Source organism: Tupaia chinensis, unplaced genomic scaffold (genome assembly GCF_000334495.1).
Source record: "Tupaia chinensis unplaced genomic scaffold, TupChi_1.0 Scaffold000635_1, whole genome shotgun sequence".
Lineage (NCBI taxonomy): Eukaryota > Metazoa > Chordata > Mammalia > Scandentia > Tupaiidae > Tupaia > Tupaia belangeri.
In genome coordinates, this window is record NW_006160155.1 from 358,466 (window position 1) to 382,995 (window position 24,530).

At 38.7% G+C, this 24,530-nt stretch overlaps 1 protein-coding gene across 1 annotated transcript in view; it reads left to right on the forward strand.

Annotated features, from left to right (window-relative positions):
• ADK (adenosine kinase) overlaps positions 1-24,530 on the forward strand; it is a gene marked incomplete at its 5' end in the record, with an annotated part of 331,594 nt that overhangs the window by 278,194 nt on the left and 28,870 nt on the right. Inside the window, 1 exon segment of the mRNA XM_014592023.2 lies at positions 7,308-7,394. Coding sequence (XP_014447509.1) covers positions 7,308-7,394 — 87 coding nt within the window.

Genomic DNA, 24,530 nt, shown 5'->3' on the forward strand with positions numbered 1-24,530 from the left:
AAACACAGTGCCCGAAAACAAAAAATTTCCCCAAAAAAAAAAAAAAGAAAGAAAATATACACTGAATAAGACCAGCAAATGGCATGATGGTTATGTTGCTGGACTCCCACGTAGTTCGAGTCCCAGATCCGGCATCTTAAAACTTACACTGGGTGTGTATGCGTCCATGCCCAAGATCCAAAGACAAGAATGGAGAAGAGATTGAGGTGTGGTCACGGTGGTTTCTCGCTTTCTGTCTCTCCAGTGAGCACACACACCCTATAGCAAAAATCTTTCAAAAAAAGAAAATATACTCTGAAATATTAAGCAGTAGAGTATAATGTAGACAACCTAGGCTCAAAAGGTTTGGAAAAAGACATTATGTGTCTATACACATGCACACACACACACACACACACACACACACACACACGAGGGTTTCAGAAAGTTGTGGAAAATGGAAATAAATACGAGTTTATCTTGGTGCAAAAAAGAATTGAAATACATACATAATGTTTTCCTAATGCACATTGTTCATGAACTTTATGAAGACCACCTTATATAAGAGGAATGAAAAGCAAATATGTCAAACTATTAAAAACTAGTAAATCTAGGGCCAGCAGGTGGCATGGAGGTTAAGGAGCTAGATCCCACGTGGCCGATTGCGTGATTCAAGTCCTGGACCCAGCGACTTGAAAATCATGCTAAGCACATGTGCATACATTCCCAAAATCCTAAAAGGAGACTGGAGTAGAAGGGATTATAGCAATGTCCATTCCCAGGGATGATTTCTCATTCTCCACCCCCGTCTCTTTCTGTTAAGCCCATGTGCCCTATAGCAAACTAAAAAACTGATAAATCTAAACTTTGCATGGGAGTTTGTATTTTTCTTGGAACTTTAGTTTAAAATTACTTTCACATAAAAGGTTTTTTAAAAAATGGGGACTGACAGGTGGTGTGGTGGTTAGAGATGCTGGATTCCCATGTGTCCAACTGAGTTCGAGTCCTGGACCTGGCAGCTTGCTTTCTCACTTTCCCTTTCTCTCTCTCTGTCTCTGGTCAAATTAAAAATAATAATAACAAATAGAATAAACAAATAAATAATTCTTCTAAAAACAAAACAAAAAAAGCAAGCAAACAAAAACATTAACACTCTGGAAATTACATCATTTATAAGGAATGGACAAGATACAGGAACCTCATAAAAACCTTAAGTATTCTGGTTTTTCACCTGGTATTCACATTCTGATGATCTTTCTTCTTCACTCTTCTGTCTCTTCCATGCTGATTGATGCTGGGTTGGAAGCAGAGGCAGAGTTGGGTGACTACAGTCTACTTCAGGATTGAAAACACAGCAGGTGGCATGGTGGTTGGGATGCTGGACTCCCACATAGCTGATCACAGCTTGAGTCCCATACCCGGTGGCTTGCTTTCTCTCTCTCTCTCTCTTTCTGGTTAAATTTTTAAAAATAATAAGAAGAAATAAATTAAAATTAAATAATCAAAAATAAAAACACTGCCTACCAACCTGTTGTAGATCTTCTTCAGTTATATCTACTCTAAAACTTTGGAGGAACATCAGTGAAACAGTGACAAAACATGGCATTCTTTAATTCCTTGAGCAAAATTTTCTAGAGATATTATTAATAATTATCATGAGGTTGTGTATATTCAATGGTAAAATATATAGCTAACTTAGTGAAGGTAGGTTTCAGAAATATTTAATTTTTTGGCTTGAATGACTCATTTTTTTCTCCTGTTAGGTATTATGGCATTCATACAAACTTAACCATCTTTACTATAATTGATTTTGGATTATAAATGCATGAAGTTGGTTTTACTCCTGCTAGACTAACCTCTTAAGTGATCAGACAGTGAAGCTTGTGTCGTAGTAAAGTGGAGAGTAAATTCTTTGTTTGTATAAACTGTCTAGAGAATGTCTGAAAGTGATTGTTTTGTATTTTAAGTAAGCTTAATTTCATCATTTTGGATGAAGGTACCCTGAGGGTCTTACCTAATAAATGACCTGAAACAAACTGATATCAATTGATTTATTTCCTACCTGCTTGGGGGAGCTAATGATTTAGCGGTTTTATAGAACTCTGGAAAATAGGAATAGTAATTAGTCCTAATCCCTTTCCTTTTAACTTTATAAAAAATTTGGGCAAAACTGAAAAATAATGGCCATGACTTATCATAAGGTACTAAGTAGAAGTATTTGATCAGAACTAACAGTCATTTTTCTACAATTAAGGTAGAAAGCTAGTTTTTACTATGTATTCCCATAGCTGCTTTAGGCCCATTTCATGCCTAAGAAAACTAGGTCCCAGTGAGAGTCGTGGTGGTGAATATACTGGGCTTCATTAGCTAAATAATGTCTGTGCCTATTAAGTGTGTCTTCAGAGTTAATTAATGTACTTCATATCTTCATACAAGAAATTGTCTAGAAAGGCTGTGGTCATGCTAGTGAATAATGTTTAGTTAATTTTGTGTTTTTTTTTTTAATATCACTCTGTAAACCAGTTTAAGTCACTCACATTTAGAAAAAACAGAATATGCCAAAAATATAATTGAATTTAAATATTATTAAACATTGCTTAATCCTTCTTTCATGACTCAGAACACATTTCAGGACCTCACAGATTGTTAGGGTCATTATTTTGAAAGGAGCTCTCTTAATATAGTGCTCTAGATACAGAAAATAATGAAGACTGGGCTATACCTGTACTGAATTCATGGCATACCTTTTACATATAGGATATTCTTATATACTTATTTGTAATAGTAAATATAAAAGGTGGGAAATGTTTCTAATTTCTATTTCAGGAAATTGAACTTCATAGGACAATTAAGAATAAAGTATCTGGGACCAGCAGGTGGCTTGGTGGTTAAGATGCTGGACACTCCCATATGGCCAACCATGGTTCAAGTCCTGGACCTGGTGGCTTGCTTTTTCACTTTCTCTCTCTTTCTCTCTCTCTCTCTCTCTCTCTCTGGTGAAATGAAAATAAATTAATGAATAAATAGAATTAAATAATTCTTAAAAAAAAAAATAAAGCATTGGGGCTAGCAGGTGGCATGGTGGTTAAGGGTAATGGACTCCTACATGGCTGGCCACAGTTCAAGTCCCGGACTCAGTGGTTTGCTTTCTCACGTTCCTTCTCTCTTACTCTGTCCCTCTCTGGTCAAATTAAAATAAATAAATAAAATAAAATTCAATAAAATAATTCTTTTTTAAAAAGAATAAAGTATCACAGTAACCTACACTTTTTCTTTTTTTTGAGAGGTTTTGCTATAGAGCTCATGCGCTCGCCAGAAAGACAGAGAGAAACAGAGAGACAGAAAGCAAGAAATCACCCCCCAGGGAGGATGGCCATGCTGCAATCCCTTCTCCTCTTTTCTCCTCTCGGGATCTTGGGCATGCACGCACAAGCGCCTAGCGTGAGTTTAAGCCACTGGGTCCGCAACTCAAACCACAGTTGACTACATGGGAGTCCAGCAACATAGCCATTACACCAACTGCTGGTCTCATCTACACATATTTCAAAAGAAGTCATTGGGCAGGTATGCTCTCCAGAGAGATAGAGACAGAAAGCAAGAAATCACCTCCCACAGGGGATGGCCATGCCACAATCCTTTCTCCTCCATTCTCCTCTCTGGATCCTGGGCACACACGCACACACGCCCAGTGTGAGTTTTAACCCGCAAAGTCCAGGACTCACACCACAGTTGACTACATGGAAGTCCAGCAACAAAACTATGATGCCACCTACTGGTCCCAGGAAGTCATGATTCTTAAGAGTGAAGTTAAAAATAATCTTTTCCATTGTAGATTAGATTTTATTCCAAAATAAAGATTAAATCAGGTACAGCCCTGTAGTGCAGCAGTTCAAGCACAATGCATAGGGAGGCAGATCCCACATGCCCGACTGTGGTTCAGATCCCAGCCCTGGTGGCTTGAAAAGCACACTGGGTTCATGCACACACATGCAATGTGAACATGCCCCATTGGGAGTTCTCTATCATTCTCTCTCTCTCTCTCTTCCTCTCTCTATCCAGTGAATGCATGTACCCTCTGGGAAAGGAAAAATAAAAAAGATTTACCCAGACCCAGAGGTGGTGGAATAGACAGGAGGGTACCACTGCATGATTCTGAAATCATAAAGGCAGACCTGGGATTCAGAGCGAAGTTTGACTTGAACATGCCAGATGTGCCTGTAACTGGCTGGCGGGAGGTCAGGGGGCTAATTACAGAGTGGTAAGACTCAATATTGAGAGTATCCCCCCCATCTCGCTCTCTCTTTCATGAAAAGGGAGAAAGGAAGGAAGAAGGGAACTTAAAATGTCTTATCCAATCAGAAATTAATAAATTTAATTCAAGGAATTATATCTAATTGTGGTTTACTTATTTATATATAATTATTTTTAAATCTGTAAATTAAATATTTCTTATATTATCTCCGATATTTTACAGACACATTATTATATAACGTAACCTTATTATAAATACTAAAGGTATCATTAATTTAGCTCACTTTACTTGTGTCTGTTTGTTTATAGTTGTTAGTTTTCTTGATAGTGTGACTTGTATTTGGAGTTAATAAAATCAGATTTATTTTTATATATTAATGGTACAGACCTTTTCCTAAATTGACAGAAGCCTTTTCCCAATTATTTCTTTTTTTAAAAAGAACTATTTTATTTTAACTTTATATATGTCTATATTTTAATTTGACCAGAAAGGGATAGATGAGCGTGAGAGAGAGAAAGTGAGAAAGCAAGCTGCCAGCTACCATGGTCAGCCATGTGGGAGTCCAGTGTTCTTAACCACCATGCCACCTGCCACCCTCTCTTTTTAAAAACAAAAAAAATTATTTTATTTGTTCATTTATTTTCATTTGCCCATTGAGAGACACAGAGGGGGAAAGTGAAAAGCAAGCCGTTAGGTCCAAGACTCAAACCATGGTTGTCCATGAGGGAGTGTCCAGTGCCTTAACCACCACACCACCTGCTGGCCCCCCCTTTTCCTTTTTTTTTTTTTTTTTTTTTTTTTTTTTTTGGGGGTTTTTTTTTTTTTTGTTTTTGTTTTTTTCCCGGGCACATGTACTTCCAGAAAAGAGAGACAGAAAGTGAGAAATCCCCCCCTCCCCAGAGGGGATGGCCACACTGCATTCTCTTCTCCTCTCAGGATCTTGGGCACACACGCACACGCGCCCGGCGTGAGTGTAAACTACCAGGTCCAGGACTTGAACCGTGGTCGACTACATCGAAGTCCAGTGACATAGCCATTACGCTAATTGCTGGTCCCATTCCCAATTATTTCTAATAAAATATTCTGACATTTTTTTTTTCTTTTTTGGCCTATGTAGCTGTGTCTACTATAGACTCCCCAGAAAAAATACCCAGAAAATTTAATCCTAGGTATTTTTGCCATAAGTTCCAATTAATCAGAATCAAGTTAACTGCCATGTAGGCACTAGTTTTACAAAGTGTACAAAGTTAAGGTACTTAAAGAATTTGAGGGCTTCTGGTTTGCAGTTTTCTTAGCATCTATAGTCATATGATAAAGAGAGAACACTGAGTAAATGAGTCCTCTTCTTGAATATGACTCTATCCAGGAGGATCTTTTTTTTCGTTAACATATCTGTCTGTCTCTTATTGAAAATATCTATTAGTACCAGATAGCAAAAAGCTGACAAAATGCTGTTTAAATGTATTAAGGTTCTTTATCAAGACCTTTCTTAAGGTTCTCAAGATCTCCTTTTACCTCCCTCTTGATCTTAGGTGAGATTGAAATTTATAAGTCTTTAGGCACATCTGTCTCTATAAGGGATGCAAATTTGTAATTTCAGAAATTCCAGGGCCCAATAGAAAGCACTGTCCAACCATTTACAGATATTCTCTAAGCCAGGTTTCATCACAGACAACTCTATTCCACTGTCATGTGCCAAGTAAAGTATTAGGTTACTGTGTGGTGAAAACAACCAAGTCCTGGTCCAGACTCCTGCAGGACAAGAGTCCATTACACTGTCCTTTTTGTTCTGCCCAATGAACTCAGTGGTGGTGTTACCTTTTACTAGTTGACAGAGGACTCATTGGTAAAAAGTAACCAGATTAGAGGCCAGCAGGTGGCATGGTGGTTGGGGCACTGGACTCCCACATGGCCGACTGTTGTTCCCATCCTAGACCTGGCAGCTTGCTTTCTCTTTTTCTCTCCCTCTGGTGAGTGCATGTGCCCTATACCAAACTGAATAATAATTGTTATTATAAATAAAATGTAATAATTTTTAAATTTACATAACTGTATTAGGTTGTTGGTAATTAACCAACTAAAATCAAGAATCCTTGACTCTGACCAGTATTAAAAAGGAACAGTAGTAATACTTTGATTGTGCCATTGTAATTTTTCTGTAGAGAAACACCCAAGACTCACTATCTGTAGTTTTGAAATCCGTATCTCTTGGGGCCAACAGGTGGCATGGTAGTTGAAGTGGTGGACTTCCACATAGCTGACCATGGTTCGAGTCCTAGACCTGGCAACTTGCTTTCTCATTGCCCTCCACCCCCGTGTGTGTGTGTGTGTGTGTGTGTCTGTCTGTCTGGTTAGATAAAAAATTAGTAATAAAAACCAGCAGATGGCATAATGGTTACATTGCTGGACTCCCATGTAGTCAACTGTAGTTTGAGTCCTGGACCCAGGGGCTTAAAACTCACACTGGACACTTATGCATTCATGCCCAAAATCCTGAGAGGAGAATGGTGGAATAGGGATTGAGGCATGGCCCTCTCCCCTGGGGAGTGATTTCTCACTTTCTGTCTCTCCAGTGAGTACACATAGCCTATAGCAAAAATCTCTCCCCCCCTAAAAATAAATAAATAAATAATAAAATGTAATAAATAAAATATTTATATCTCTAATGTTTTCAAAATTTCACTGCCAAGAAACATAGTCAGACTTAAAGCTTTATTAGGGAACCATGATCTAATTCATGCAAACACTTCCTTTAGCTCATAGTTTCTGCTCAGTCATGTTTACTGGTCAAACAGGTACTTCTACCATTTACCATCATTCCTTCAAAATTCAAACAATCCAGGTATAATTTTCGCAAGACATGCACAGCATCTGTCCGCTGAAGAATACAGTAATGTGTTACTTGCAGATGACATTGTACCTTGGTCCCCAAATGCTTGTGTACGGAACATGGAGCGCATGCTGTCTCTTTCTTTGAATGATGGGTAATGAAGGACCTTTAAACGTTACTGGGTGAGCTTGTATCTTGGGTGTAACAAAGAGAAGTTAGAATGTTTTTCTTTGGTTTTAATTGCAGAAAGTGAAGTCACTGCTTTCACTGTCTTGGATCAAGACCAGAAAGAAATTATTGACACCAATGGAGCTGGAGATGCATTTGTCGGAGGTACCAAATCATTTATTTCACACTTACTTATAAGTTTAACATCTTAACCTTTGTCTCTAACACAGATAGCCAAGATTTATTAATTTAATAACTTTTAATTTTTTCTTTTAAGTAATTAACTCCTGATTTTCTTTCCATATGTTGCCATCACCGTGAGTATTATGAGGGGATTTTACTACAGGCGAAATATGTGGTTGGCAAAGATAATTTGCTATTATGCTACACCCCAGTCATTTTCACAAGATTAATTGTATCTGTCAGAATATTGCATAAACAAGCTGCATCAAGTACAGTATATAATATACTCATAGCCATCAGGCTTAAATGTTAACACATTGTTGCTCTTTAAAATAAGTTGGGGTGAATATTAAACAGTATGCTAATAGCTAAAAATGATGTCTTTAGATTATACCCTTTGGTTAAAACATCTGTTTGTATCACAACTGTCAGTGTTTATTATACCAAGAAGGGTTAAATTTTTGCCTAATTCAGGCTCAATAAGAAATGGCAGGTTTTATATGGAGTAAATCATTTTGGGAATGGGTATTCAAAAATAAGATCAAGACAGTGGAAGATTTTTGGCTTGACTTAGATTGATTTAAAATGTGATTCCGAAGTTCTTTTGATGAGTTTAAATTCTTTCTAGTTAAATGTAGTTAAGCTACATTTAGGATGGTCTAAGGAGGTGTCTTTTGATCTTTCTTTCACATAACATCAAGCAAGACAAGCTAAAAAAAGGGAGATAGAGCTTACTATTCCCCTTTTCCTGAGAGGATAATTTGAATCCTGGGACACTTATGTAAATTTGTGTGATGATTTCAACTCAATATTGCTTTTTTAAAAAATAATCTTTTATTTTAATGACCTCTTTACTAACAAAATTTTCCATTTTTCTTTCTTGGAAATTATTGATGCTGTCTTACCTGGACTGTTAACAGTCAGGATGCGCTATGTCTTACATCCTTCCAAAAGCATAAGTACCACAGCAACATTTTACTTTGCTGTTAGGCTTGCATTTTTTTATTTCTTGCTCTGAAAGCCTTCATCATTGATATTAGAGTGCTACAGCTAATTTTTCTGTTCTCTACCCCTCAGTTATACATCTATGTAGCTAAAAATACTTTATTTGAAATTAAGCCATATTCTGTAATACATTAAGATTTCCTGGTTAGAAATTGATTAAACTAGGTATCTTAGTTCAGGAACTTGTAAACCTGTACGCTGTATGTGCATTAGTTAAGTATTAGATCATCGGAAAAGTCATGATGTGTTTTCCTATGCAAAAGTGAGTCAAGACTTTTCCAATGATCCAGTATTTTAAAATCCTTAAAAACAGGTCGTACTATTCTCTTTCTTTGAGATTCTGTAAGACGCATAATGAGGCCATAATAGATGTAATGGTGACCTAATTAGTTACTACCTACCTCTGGCCCTTGGGTCCTGAGCTTCCTAGTCCTGCAACAATAGGTTCTTCTACACCTAACCACCTGTAATGCTGCCAGTACTAAGTAAGAACAGATAGGCTTTTTGAGGGAAAAGAGGCCGTTATTCAGATACAGAGTTATAAGAATAGCTAGATAGTATTTGTATTGTTAGAATGATAAATGAACTACTTCATCAAAGTAGTTGGAATTTTGTTAAAGGATTTTCACTCTTTTTTAACCCCACTCCACTTATCCATAGCCTCATCATAGTTATAATTTGGTTCAGTTAGGTCAGTAAAAAGGAAATAATGTGGAACAGGGGGCCACCCTTTTTTTTTTTTTTTTTTTTTTGTAAAGGGACAGATAGTGACTATTTTAAACTTAGTAAGCCACATGCAGGCCATATTGCATATTCTTGTTTTGTTTGTTGGCTTGCTTGTTTTTTGTTTTTTGTTTTACAACACTTTAAAAATGTAAAAACCTTTCTTAGTTCTCCAGCTATACAAAAATGGGCCATGGGCCAGATTTGGCCCACATGTTAGTTTGCCAACCCCTTGTGTAAACATTGGCAGCTTCCTCACTTTATTCATTTCTATCATATCCAGGCTCCAAACACTGGATTTCACCATACACTATAGAAATCAGAGAAGAGAAAGTGGAAAGCTGAAACTAAGCAGGACCTCACCAGCAATACCTCAATTACATAGCTGTTTTTCTCACTTTAAACCTATGCTGATCAGTTCCCTAAGTACTAGGTCATGCAATGAGATGAAATCTCTAATGTCAGTATACGGATAGAATTCGTACTTTGTCATATTCAGTAGATTCTGTCTATAAAGTCAAGCTAGAGAGTAATGCAAATCACCTTTAAGAGTTCATGGAAAATGCATATTATGAAAATACTACACGTGTATTTTCAAAACTGTTTGCACCCAAAAAAACCTGGTATTTCAATTCCATTTTTCATAAACTTTTCGAAATTCCCTGGTAGCAATTGATAACCTTTTTCTTTGCTGGTTGATTCAGTTTTTGTTTTTAAGACAGTCTCACTATATCACAATCCTGTTTCAGCCTCCCAGGCAACTGGGTTTACAGATGACAGGCACGCACTACCACACCCAACTTTTTCATACAGGGTGCTATGTTTTGCCCATGCTGGCCCCAAATTCACAGTGCTCCTGCCTCGGCCAGGCAGCTGGCTTTTAAGGTTGGGCCTGGAATTGAACTCAGACTTTTCTTGCAGCATCAGTCTGCTGAGTGGCAATGTCTACCAACACGTGCTGCTGCAACTGGGCCATAAATAACCAGCCAGTCGATATTTTTAAGCACTTCACATATATGAACTAATTTAGTGTTCATGAAAGCTTCTTGATGTAAATTATTTTTAATCCTATTTTACTGATGAGAAAACAGGCAAAAAGAGGCTAAATAACATGCTCATAGTCTCCTAGCTAGAGTAGCAGAGACAGGAGTCAAACTAGCAGCCCAGCTCACGTCAGTGCTCCTGCTTACAGCACCACACAGCTTCTCTAAGCATCCAGGGAAACCTCATCATTAGAGCTGAGAACCACAGACCACTGGTCTTTACAAAAGCTAGTGTTGCCGAAGAGAATCTTCCTATTATCTGGATACATCACTTCATTTATTGAAGAAGGGCTTTTGTTATCTGATAGGATTTTGAGGACTCTAAGGTAACACTGTAGCAGAAAAGAAAAAGAAACTGAAAGGCAAGAGAATCGAACGATCATAGTCCCTGGTGAGTTTGAACCAAGAGCTTTTTGTTAGGTAGTGGAATCGATCGCACTACGGAGATACAGAAAGCCAGACCATAAACTTGCTTGGTTAGCATGGAATCCAAATAAGAAGAATTATATAAATCAACTATCTAATAGCACCAGGCTAAGCTGCCTGATGCATCCATCTTACAATAGAGTGATCTCGTTGGTTGGAAATACAGGGGAATAAAAAAATTGATTAAAACCCCTTGCTCCCATCTCTGGACCAGCAAGAGCCTTTTTATTGAGATTTGACATCATTCCAGCTGTTGAAGACTTCCTCTACCTGGGACTTGAAGTGAGAGGCAGTAGCAACTTTTACATTTACTATGTAGTTTCTTATGTTTTGCTTCATTGCCTGATTAACATAGCTCCTTTCTGATTGACACATTCTATCTTTAGATAGCTAATGTATTCATCCTGTTACTTTCAAGTTTTGTTAGCCTGAGAGTATTTTTGTCATTTGTGACTTTGCATATCTCTATTCCGGTCTACCTTGTGGTGGTTTACCTCTCTGAAGGACAATAATTTTCTTTTTGAAGGTTTGAAGTTTGGGACTAAAACATCGCTCCAGCTACCATGTGCTAATTACATACCCAAAGCCAGAATGCCATGTGTTCCTCTTAGCTGGTTAAAAGATATGACTGCATTATGGATTATAGTGTGTAACTTTAAAACAAGTGCTCCAAATATACATAATTAAATTCATAGTTCCATCCCAAGGGTTTAGTGACAGTGACAAATTCCTTTAGCCTCTACCAGCATACTTCCCTGTTCTATTTGGAGGTCTTAAGCACTTTGTAACATCTGCTCTTTGTCACTGGCCAGCTCTAAAGGAACTACTCTTTTTACATTCTTCCTCCAAAGTGGTTGGATTGTACCCTTAGAAATAGGGACAATTCTATAATCTCTAAATATGATTTCCTAACTTTTCTCCAGGTCAAGAGAAATTTTCTTCCTGTTGTCCTGCTGTGCTTTGTCACAGCAGGCCTGCCTTTCCATTTGGAACCCTCTTTGTCACTGCCATAGTAACAAATGAAAACATTGAGAACATTTTGTGACAGGCACTGTCATTGTTCCTGGTGAAATCTCTTCCCTAGTGTCTTCCCAGTAAATGAAACTGAGAAGAAAAATCGTAACAAATAACATAAAAGGAGACCTAATCAATATGTTCCCACTGGGCTGTCAATACCAGCCTGTGTTAATCTAATACGATTTAGCTGTATGTTTTATGGCAGCTGTAGGAATAGGGACTGGATCTACAGATCACCTTCACACTGAAAATGGAGTACACCTTTGACAGATTATGTGCAGGCACATTCACACAAGACTCAGGGAAGAGACCAGAGACTTCACTCGAGGACCAACATGATCAGGATTTAAAGAAAGAAGAAAAAAAAAATCATGAAGTGTGATTAGGAGCCATATGTATTGTAGCTTAGAATAATTATGTTGAATGATAATAAAGTAACCCTGCTGCCTATGAATGCTTTTTATTTTCAAAATTCTCATGACAGCTTTAACAGGGAAAATGTATTTACCTTACAATATCCAAAGACTTGCACTTAAAGCCACTTAGCAACTATAATGTAAATAATTATCCTACTCCCCATCTAATAAAAAAAGAGAGCATTAATTTCACTGCCTAATGCATGTTTAGAAAAGAATTTGGTTTAAAAAAACAGTATTTCCAGAATAAGGATGCTACTTCCTCTTCATATAATACCTGTCTGTGCTTCTGAAAGCCATAGAGATTATCCAATTATCTTCATATTTCCTAGCCTCACCTTGTTTGTTCCCATTTATAGCTTCCTTCTCAATTCTTCCTTTTTTTTTTTTTTTTTTTTTTTTTAATACCGAGGACATGTCCTTGCCAGAGAAAGAGGGAGAAAGTGCCCCCCAATGGAGACCGGCCATACCACAATCCCCTTTCCTTCATTCCTTCTTCCTGTCAGAATCTTCAGCATGCACACACAAGCACCCAGCGTGTTTTTCTTTTTTAAATTTTTTTGATAAAGAATTATTTATTAATATAATTACATGGTTTTTGGTTTGGTTTGGTTTGGTTTTTTAATTTGACGAGAGGGAGAGAAAGGGAAATGAGAAAGCAAGCTACCAGGTCTGGGACTGAAACCGCAGTTGACTATGTGGGGGCAAGGATTCAAACAGTGGTCAGTTGTAGGGGATCTAGTTCCCTCCACACAGCACTCAACCACTGCACTCTGGGGCTCACACCCCACCTCTCAATTCCTCTTCATTGCTGCTTCATTGTGCTGTACAAAGAAATGGTATAGAGTTCTGGAGGTTCTTTCTTACCCCACCTGCTTCCTTTACCCCCCCAACCCAGGTTAGGAAATAACTTGGCAAGTGTTAAATATATCATTTTTCACATTTCTTTGCTCAAAAACCAAAATGTTTATATGACCCACTGTCTGATAGAGCTTTAATGATTTACTTGATGGTAACCAAGAGGATACCTACCGCTATAAACCCCCCCGACATCCATATTTTTCCCTATCCTTCCCTCTACTAGCATATCTTCAGTGTCTTCTTTCTTTCTTTCTTTCTTTCTTTTTTAAGAGATTTTTGCTGTAGGACACGTGCGCTCACCAAAGAGACAAAGAAAGACACAGAAAGTGAGAAATCACCTCCCTAGGGGAGATGGCCACACTGCAATCTCTTCTCCATTCTCCTCTTGGGATTTTGGGCATGATCACACATGTGCCCTGCAGGAGTTTTAAGCCACCAGGTCCAGGACTCGAACCATAGTCAACTATGTGGGAGTCCGGTGCCATAACTATTACGCCATCTGCTGGTCCCCAGTGTCTTATTTCTTAAAAAGAAATTTTCCTTGAAGCTGTTAATGAAGTGCTGAGTTGACTTGGTCACTAGAAATATGAAATGTTGGGCCAGTAGGTGGCGTAATGGTTAAGGCACTGGATTCCCACATGACTGGCCATGGTTCAAGTCCTGGACCTGGCAGCATGTTTTCTCATTCTCACTCTCTCTCTTTCTCTGTCTCTCTCTGGTCAAATTGAAGAATACTAATAAAAAAAGGACCAGCAGATAGCATAATGGCTATGTCACTGGACTCCCATGTAGTCAACCACGGTTCGAGTCCTGGACCCGGTGGCTTAAACTCACGCTGGGCGCGTATGCATGCATGCCCAAGATCCTGAGAGGAGAATGGAGGGGAAGGGATTGCAGGCATGGCCATCCCCCCTGGGGGGTGATTTCTCGCTTTCTATCTATCTGTCTCTGTCTGTCTGGCGAGCGCATGCGCACTATAGCAAAAAGTCTCAAAAAAAAAAAAAAGAATACTAATAAACAAATAAAATAAATAATTCTTTAAAAAAATAGAAAGAAAAGAAATTTTAAAAGGTGTTAACCACAAAGAGTAATTCAAGTTCATGCAAGGGAAGAGAAGAGATGTTTACATCTTCGCAGTCATAGGTTGCTTCATTATGTACTACACTGGTGGACATGTTCAGCAACTTAGACTAGCTGAAGTTGGACCAGGCAAAATTTCAAAAACCCTGTCTAGGATTACTCAAGGCTTTGCTAGTTAAAAGAAGTAGAAGAGGCAGGCTCTATGGTATAGCCAAAATGTGCTACTCAGGAGAACCCAGGTCCCACATGGTGAGTAAGGTTCAAATCCCTGGCCAAGTCTGCCTGAGACATGCTGGGCATGAGATTCAGTGGCCTGGAAGACTAGAAAGAAAGGGTCGTGGTCTGATCCAGTCCTGTGGATTGTGCTTATCTCTGTCTTTCCCCCAGGTATACACGCATGCACTCTATTGTGAATAAAAATTTTTAAAAAGTTTAAAAAATCACTTTGGGTTCATACAGGATAATATTAGAGTAAAGTCTGGAAGTCCTCAGAAACACAAATGTTCACTCAAAGATCTAATATCCTGGATGGCCTTTATCTTCGGAGGACTTGAATAAAACAGAGACATGTAAGCTCAAGTGTGAACCTTAGGTTTCCTATATTTGGAAATTACTGAGAAATATTTATTCCAAGGAAACAATGTTGATATAAAAAAAGATTTTATTTAGTGGCAGAGAGCCAGAGGAAATATCACATGTAAGATTTCTGAAGTTCATTTCTTAGAACGTGACATGACTAAATATGTGTGTGTCAGCTTCCTGACCTAGAATATTGGTGAGCCAGTAGGAACTCACTTGAATCCTATTATGGTCTCAGTAGCTATTACATGGATCCATTCGATTTTACCTACATTGTCTGATTCATGTAATATGTATCAGCTAATGTTTGCTGCATAAGTTATCACCTCTGTAGTGACCCAAAACAACAGTCCATTTTTTTAAAGAATTATTTATTTAATTTAATTTATTCATTTTTTTTTTAAGTTGACCAGAGTGAGACACAGAGTGAGAGAGAAAGAGAGAAAGTGAGAAAGCAAGTCACCAGGTCCAGGACTTGACCTATAGTTGGCTATGTGGGAATGTCCAGCACCTTAACCACCACACCACTGGCTGGTCCCAACGGCCCATTTATTTAGCTTCACAAATCTGTGGGTTGGCAGCTGGGGCTAGGCTCAGGTAGCAAATACTCTGGTCTTGGAATTCGAGAGATTAAGTAATTTGCCCAAGGTCACATTGAAAACAATGATTAAAATTCAAAATTTGGAGGCCAGTGGATGATGTGGTAATTTAAGGCGCTGGATTCCCACATGGCCCACCATGGTTCAAGCCCTGGACCTGGTGGTTTGCTTTCTTGCTATCGCGCTCGCTCTCTCTCTCTCTCTCTCTCTCTCTTTCTCTCTCTGTCTCTGTTTCTTTCTGGTCAGATAAAAAATAATAATAACAAATGGAATTAAATAAATCATTCTTTCTTTAAAAACTTCAAAATTTGTCTCCAGAGGTTCTACCCCTAATCATTCGGCTACATTTCCTCCCATTACTGTATCATCTTACATTTCTCTTTAAGTGAGGAGAAATAACCGGAGTGGCTATCTAAAGACTGCTCTGTAAATTGGTACCAGTCCATGACATAATGCAGTTTTGGCAGTCAATATCAGAATGAAAGAAGATGGGGCAATAGAGTAACTTTTTATGATGCTAAATATATTCAGTTTTTTCCTTTATTTGTACTAAGGACGTGTTTATGCACACAAAGTAGGGACCACTCTCTACAGTGTCTAGTCATACTACAATCCCCTTCCTCCTGTCCTCTGACTCATCAGATCCTAGGCACTTGCACATGGGTCCACCATGGTCTGGTTAACTAGGGTGGAGATTTGAACCATGGCCACCATGTGGTATCCAGTTTTCCTTTTATTTTTTTTTTTAAGAATTATTTTATAGGGAACCAGCAGTTACCGTAATGGCTATGTCGCTGGACTCCCACATAGTCAACCGCGGTTCGCGTCCTGGACCTGGTGGCTTAGAACTCACACCGGGCACATGTGTATGCGTGCCCAAGATCCCGAGAGGAGAATGGAGGAGAAGGGGTTGCGGTGTGGCCATCCCCCCTGGGGGGTAATTTCTTGCTTTCTGTCTCTATGTCTCTCTGTCTGTCTGGCAAGCAAAAAACTTCTCCAAAAAAAAAAAAAAAAAGAATTATTTTATTTAAATTTAATTTTTTTTTTTTTAATTTGACCAGGGAGTGAGGGAGAGAGAGAAAGAGAGAGCAAGCCAGCAAGAGAGAGCAAGCCACCAGGTCCAGGACTTGAACCATGGTCAGCCATGTGGGAGTCCAGAGCCCTTACCACTATGCCACTTGCCAACCCCTCCTGCTTTTCTTTACTGCTGTTCCATGAAGCCTGCTCTTAAGTATATTCAATTTTTTTCTTTAAGAATTATTTTATTTATTTGTTTTATTTGATCAGAGAGGGACAGAATGAAAGAGAGAAGGAAAGTGAGAAAGCAAGCCACTTGCTCTGGGACTCGAACCATCGTTGGCCATGTGGAAATCCAGCACCATTAACCACCACGCCACCTGCCAGTCCCAAATATATTCAATTTTCAATCTTGTCCTTTCAACTTTTGGGGAAGAAAATCACCCTTTCTTTATGAATAACATTGTAAGAGTGGATTTTTTAAATGTTCTTTAGCAAAATTGAAGTTTGAAAAACTCTGTGTTTACTCCCAAAATCTCTTGGAGAAGCTTCAGAGTTCTGTGAAATTTAAATATCTGGGAATCACTCATCAATAGTATTTGTTCATTAATGTATAAAATTATTTGACTCGCTTCTTTTGGAGGGGGTTATGAGCTGAAATAAAAGTAATGACTCAAATGATGTTATTATTTAACCCATTTCTTCATATTAAACCTCTGGATAATTTATTGAAAAGCGACAAAAAGTTACAGAGAGGTGGGCCTAGCAGATGGTCGCTGGACTCTCATGTGGTTGACCATGGTTTGAGTCCTGGACCCAGTGGCTTAAAGCTCATAACATACATGTGTGTGTGTATGCCCAAGATCCTGAGAGGAGAATGGAGGAGAAGGGATTGTGGCATGGCTACCCGCCCCTGGGAGAGGGGGTATGATTTTTTGCTTTCTGTCTCTCAGGCAGGCACACATGCCCTACCTATAGCAAAAAATCTGTTAAGAAAAAAAAAAAAAAAAAAGTCACAGAATAGGCCAACCGGTTGCATGGTTGTTGGGGTGCCGAACTCCCACATGGTGGACAGCAGTTAGAGTTCCAGACTTGGCAGCTTGCTTTCTTACCTCCCTTTTTCTCTCTCTCTCTCCTCTTTCTCTGTGTGTCTAGTGAGCACACATGTCCTGTAGCAAATTGAAATAATAAATAATTTTTTTAATAATTATATTTTTTAAAGTCATAGAACAGGGACCAGCCCATGGCCTAGCAATTAAGGCAGCTGGATCCCACATGGCCTACTATACAGTATGAGTCACAGACCCAGTGGCTTGAAAAACACACAGGGGTCCATGTATGTGCATGCCTAGAATCCCAGAAAGGAAGGAGAATAGAGAAGGGATGTGGTATAACCATGCTCCACAGGGATGCTTTCTTGCTTTGCCTCTTTCTCTGTCTCTCCAGCAAGCACACATGGCCTCTGGCAAATATTTTTGAAAGTCAAAGTCACAGAGGAGCCAGCAGGTGGCATGGTAGTTAAGGTGCTGGACTCCCACATGACCAAATGTGGTTGAATCCCAGACTCGGTGGCTTTCTTTCTCAACCCCCCCCCCCATTTCTGGTCAAATTTTAAAAATAATAGTGATGAATAAAATTAAATATAAATAATCCTAAAAAATAGTCACAGAACAATAAATATGATGCCATTTATATTTTGTAAAAAGAGGCTTAAGTGTATGTTTTGTGTATATTTATAAATGCATATTCATGTCCCAAGAAGAAACACAGCAGACAGTTAACAATGGATACACTGGGAGGTAGATGGATAAGATCATCGCTTTTTACTCTATTTCTCAGTGATATATGCATTTTTTAATGTGTCTTTATTGGCTTGTAATTCATATTATTTCTCAATAATCAAAATCAGATGTGGCTAACACTGATAAATAGCCTAGCCAACCTTAGGACCTAGCAGAAGTCTTGGCCTTAGTAAATAGTCACTGGACACAAGGTTCCAAACTATATGACAGTTTGCATGACATGTAACCTCTGATGTTCTTAGGCTATTTAATATGTTTTGTGTCTAGTCCATGAAGTAGATGGCAAGTTAAAAATGGGTTTCAGTCATCAAATGCTCTTAAAATTTTAGGACCATCTTTCCACAAGAATTGTCCTTTGATCAAATGCAGGCTTTTTGATTGAATTAAGTAATAATGAAATTAGTTAATTTGCTTGTGAATTAGGGCATAAGTACACTTCACACAATGAAGCTTGCTATCATCTCCTTATTCCAAAAACTATGACTTTATCCCTAGTGAGTTGTCTAGTTTTTTGTTTGTTTTAGAGAGATTTTTGCTTTAGGCACGTCTGCTCGCCAGAGAGACAGAAAGCAAAAGAATCACCTTCTGGGGGAGATGGCCACACCACAATCCCTCCTGTCTCTCTGGTGAATGCATGTGCCCTATAGCGAATTGTAGAATAATGATAATAAAATAAGATTAAGTAAATACATTTTAAAAAGAAAAGAAAATCACTGGGCATGTGTTTATGTGTGCCAAAAAGTCCCAGAAAAAGAATGAAGGAAAAGAAATCGTGGCATGGCCATCCCACTGCAGAGGTGACTTCTCCCTTTTCCTCTTTCTGTCTTTCCCTGAAGAGTCCACACACACTATAGCAAAAACCTAAAAAAAAATAAATAAATAAAATAAATTGTGGTGTGACCAGGCCCCATTAAGGTTGCCTGCCCTCCCTCTCTCTCTCTCTCTCTCTCTCTCTCTCACACACACACACGTGTGCTCTCTTTCATCACGTATCTCTATCTCTGTCTCATGCATGTACACACACCCTCTGACATTAAAAAAAGTTTAATTCAAATTCTGACTTAATACATTCTTACTCTATGAAGAGGAATGGTATTTTAGTTTTCTTTGCTTTTGGGGTTTTCTTTTAGGGAAGGAAACATGCTCAACACTGCACTCAGTAGCAGAGCGGGCGCTAGAACCCAGCCAACGTGCTTTGATGGATAGAGGGTTAAAGAAATTTTTATTTAATTTTATTATTACTGTTTTTGTTTGTTTGTTTGTTCATTCATTTAATTTACCAGAGAGAACAAGAGAGGAAAAATTTGAAAGCAAGCATGGTGGTCCGGGGCTCAAACTGTGGTCAGCCTTATGGGAGTCCAGCACCTTAACCACCTTGCCACTTGCTGGCCCCAGGGGCATTTTTAAATTAGGGGTTTTGTTTTTGTTTTTGTATTTAATTCAAATGTAGCATCCCATGCCATATTAATAGAACTTGACAGTTTTCTGTTTTCAACTACCCCAAAAGGAAGTAAGAAGTTACTCTCGTAGCTATAGCTATAGGATAGAAAAGTGGTTCTCATGGTCTAGAACTGACCACTTGCTTATATAAATTACATTGCTTCTCAGCTGCCCACTTTCCGTGGGAGAGTGTGTGCTGAGCTTTTGTAAAGGGACCTTTGCTCTGAATTGACTTCCTGTATGTGTCAGCCACTACAGCACCTGACACCACTTAAGCTTTGGTTTTCATTATGCAAATACCTGGTAGGTCAGACCTTACCCTGGCAACACAGTAGCTTTTTTAATTATTTCAAAATTTAATGTGTGTTGATTTACATTTCCCTAAGATGTCTATGTTTTCTAACGAGTGACAAGTTGTTATTTGAGTTCATGACTAGCTAGCTGGTAGTCAATATGAAGTCAAAACAAAACAATTTGACTGACTACTACATAGAAACTAGGGGGAACTATTACTTTGTCACGTCCGGATAGTCTAAGCTAGCCAAATTGAAGTGGGAATTTCCTGCCAGATGTTAGTTTTTGGAGCAACCTGTGAACACCCAATGAGGGTACATAACTGTGTTTAGAGCTATACCTACTGTGGAGGCCTGCTCCTAATGGGTAGCAGACATGTTGTGTATGCTACCCATGTTATGTGTGTTGCTACTAGTCAGGAGGCCACACGGCCTGTGCAAAGCCAACACTGCTCTTGTTAAATGCAAAAAAATATAAAAGACGTAATTTTGAAGGAACAGCATCAGTCTCACAGGTATTATAGCAAGAGCAACACTGCATCAAAATGACTCGCAAATGTACATGACCAAAGTTTGGTTTCACTAATAAAAAGAAAGTGAGACTGACCCACCATAGATATTCCAGATAACTTAGAGGTGGTCATTTATAAAGTCAGCAAAGACCAAAATATGTCTTCTAATATGAAGGAAAATGATGATCCTAAAATGACACAAAATATACCAAGTGTTTATATCACTGTCCTGTTAACAGATGCACATGGGAATTAGGAAGTAGAAAATGTATGTAGAAGACCTGTGCACAGAAAGTAGAGATGTTATTCAACAGAAGCAAAAACAACTTTAAAGGAGAAAAAGGCTTTCCACATGATCTCACTGTTTTTGTCCTCCTCTGTAAGGGAGAATATTGACATTTACCCAACTGTTTGCTCCAGCTTTCTGATCTCCTGCAGTTTATTTTTATAACAACCTTATCGACGGGCCTCTTACCCAGCTCTCTAGGTTTAACTGAGTTGAGTCGATTTGTTACCACAGCTTCAAGTAGCTGTTACAGAACAAGCAAGACATCCTAATAAAGCTGTAAACGTGTTTACTCAAACAGAGTATTGATTTTACTTGGAGAGGGAGAAGCCAGTGCTTAGCACAGTGTCAGGGTGGATGAATTTCAGTGCAGTTTTTTCATTGTCATCTGTCATGGTTGTGAAACACTAAGTAAAGCCATCAGAGGATAATTAGAAGTACCAGAAATTTGGCCCCTAAAATCAGTTAACCACTTGGGAGTTTTGTAGCTTAATTAGCTTTTATTAAAACTTTCCTCTAGTAATAATGACCAAGCACTTTAAACAGTAATTTCAAGTAGAACAAGATTTCAAGGTTGTGACTTATTAGATATGTGAATTTAATGACTACACGTTTTTCAGGCTTTTTCTTACTCTATTAATTAGGCAATCGCTAGAACACAGAACCAAAACCAATGTAAAGAAACAGTGATCCATACTTGTACGAACAGAAGAAATGCATGATTTTTCTGAAAAAAAAAATCAACTTTATGGAAGTAGTAAAGCAATTACAAAATTATTTTAAAAGTTTCTTTGTAGAAAAAAAATCTAGTTAGCATTTTTACTACATTTAGACGTTTTTGTAGCACAATATGACCTAGACACATGAAATTGCCAGTCCTACCTTGTTTCTAAATACCTTCATCAAAGAAGATTCTGAAGTATTCTAACTTGCTTTAAGTTAATCATCTTAATAATGAAAGTTGATACACATTATATAAAGACAAAAGTCAGTTTGAGGAGTTCTTGCCTTCCGTAGAAACTGCATTAACTGTTGAGCTTGATGAAAAGTGTTCCTATAAGCACTACTCGCCCTTGGACTAGCAGGTTAGGACACTGAATTCTATTTGGCTAACTGCTGGGTTTGAGTCCCAGACCCGGCAGCTTGAAAATCACGCTGGGCACAAGTATGCTCGTGCCCAAAATCCCAAGAAAAGAGTGAAGGAGAAGGGATTGCAGAGAGACGATCGCCCTGGGGAGTGATATAATACTTTCCTTCTCTCTCTCTCCCTCCCCATTGAGCAAACAAACATGCTCTATAGCAAAAAAACTTTAAAAAAATAAAATGTATTCTTTTAGGATGATGAATACAAAACTAAAAATTTATTAAAAATAAGTTTGATCATTATACTTAATGTAAGTCTGCCCACATAGACAATAATTTATTCAGTGCTTTATAATTTCTCATGCCTTATACTGCTGCTTGTGCTGTCTAAATGACTAATAAAAATTATGATAGCTCAGAGATTACCAGTTCTAAGCCTAGGGGTAGAAGACTGTCACAAAGGATTGCAAAAAATGTTGGGTTTTCTTTGTCATAGAAATGCTATGCCATGTGTTTATCTGTACATGTAATTCTAAGCCAAATTCTATCCTAAGTTAAAACCTTTAAGCCAGGAACTAACAAGTCATAAAATTTTGTTGTCTAAGAAGATACCACTAGAGCTCTTTTAATTTTTCAAAAGGTAAGAGGAGGAAATTGACTTTTCACAGTTGTCTTTAGATCTTTCTTCTACAATAAACTATTCAAAGACAGCCAGAGGGTAGCAAAAAGGATATGGATTTATGATAATAATATATCATCTTATTTTTTATATGAGCATTTCAGAATCCCACAATACAGTGATTTATTTCATTCTATTCAAATTTCTGGAGAATGACAGCTACATATGGGAGGAACAGGATATAGTCAGGCATCCATACTTTAGCTTTAAAAGTCACTGTTTCATCCAGCTGCTGTGGTCAAAAGGAACAGAAACCTACTTCACCCTCACCTAATTCATGTTAAGGAATTTTTCTTGTAAGAAAGATATTATAACATCGTACTTAAGACATGCGTTTGAAGACGTGGTTTGAGACCTGGTACCATTAATTAGCCATGGACTGGCATAGTGTGTGCCCTCCCAATTGTGACGAAAGTGTAATGTAATATTAAGAGGTAGGGCCTTTAAGAGGTGATTAGGCAATGAGGGCTCTTTCTTCATTAATGGGATTAATGCCCTTATAAAGAAGGCTTCATGCAGCATTTAGATACCATTGCTCTTTACCTGGTGCCATGAAAGGACTCAGCAAGAAAGTCCTCGCCAGATGCCAGATGCCAGCACCTTGATCTTAGACTTTTTGGCCTTCAGAACTGTGAGGAAATAAATTTCTCTCTTTTTTCTTTTTTTATAAATTACCCAGTATAGAGGCCAGCAAGTAGCATGGAGGTTTAGAGGCTGGATCTCACATGTTTATATGTGCGTTTCAAGTTCCAGACCCGGCAGCTTGAAAATAATACTGGGCACATGTGCGTGCATGTCCAAAATATCAAGGGATCGTGGCATGGCCATCTCCCCCCCCTAGGGTGGGGGGGGTGATTTTACACTTTCTCTCCCTTCTTTCCTCTCTCTCCCTCTCCCTCTCCAGCAAGCTCACATACTCTGTAGCAATCAGTCAATCAATAATAAATAAATAAACTACCCAGTCTCAGGTATTCTGTTATAGCAGCAGAAACTGTGTTGCCCAGGCTACATGCCCTCGAGCATGTAGTTCTCTTCCCTCAACCTCCCAAGTCTCTGGGAGACTATGAACAAGCTAGTTAACATCACTAAGCCTCAGATTCCTTGTCCATAAAAGTGAGGATAATGAGTACCTACCTCATTTTGATTATTAATAGAGCTAACTGAAGCAGTGTGTATAAAGCACAATGCCTGATGTATTAAGCATTTATAACATAAACCTCAGGCCAACAGGTGGTGTGGTGTTTAAGGTGGCTGGATCCCACATGGCTGACTGCCATGACTGCTTAAATCCTGGACCCAGTGATAGAAAAACACACCAGGTACAAGTGAATGCAAGCCTGAAGTCCCTCAAGGAGAACACAGGAGAAAGGATTGCTCAGAGGCCCTCTTCCATGGGGATGCTTTCTCACTTTCTCTCTGTCTGCCTCTCCCTCTCTCTCTCTCCTTCCTTCCCTCATTCTCTCTGTCTCTGTCTCTGGTGAGCACACACCCAATGCCATTTTTTTAAAAAGAAAAGAAATCTCAAGAGCCAAACTGGACGAGTTTTTGCTAAGAGTAGGGCCAGACGGCAATTCTAAGATTCAAGCCAGTTCTCAGCAGCAGGTAGCCAATAGATCTTCACTCCAGTGCTCCATGCACTCATGTTCTCAGTCACATCGCTTATCGGCTTCTTCCTCATCACAGTCAGCTTCCTGCCTTTCTTGGCTTTCCACTCTGACTCCTGAAAGAGAATATGAGGTTTGCTCAATTCTCTTACGGTGCAGTATCACACTGGAAGAACTGTAAATTATTTGCCCATGCGTCAGATGCCTACCTCTTGGTCTGTTTCTTAGTAAAGGCTGATAGCACAGAACAGCTCACCTGACTCACTCAACAATGCTTAGAGATAAGTGATTTTTCTTAAAAGGGTAGTAAATGGATCAGTGAGCTTTATAAATATATATGTTTGCACATCTTGTCTATACCCTTCTTTTCATATTTACAGTTCTGAAAACCCTCCCTACAACATCTATCCATCACAAACTACATGGAGTATCAAACACCTCGTATCTCAGCCAGCTGGGATGGTGTACACTGCCAGGATGCTGTGCTCCACAGAATGGGGCCACGTGAAAGGCCCAGACTTGACTCTCAGTCCAACTGAAATGACAGGTGTAGTGGTGTGCACCTGTATTCCCAGTGACTCCTGAGGCTTAGGCAGGAGGATCATAAGCTCAAGGCCTGACCTGGGCGCATAGCTTGACCCTGTCTGAAAAAG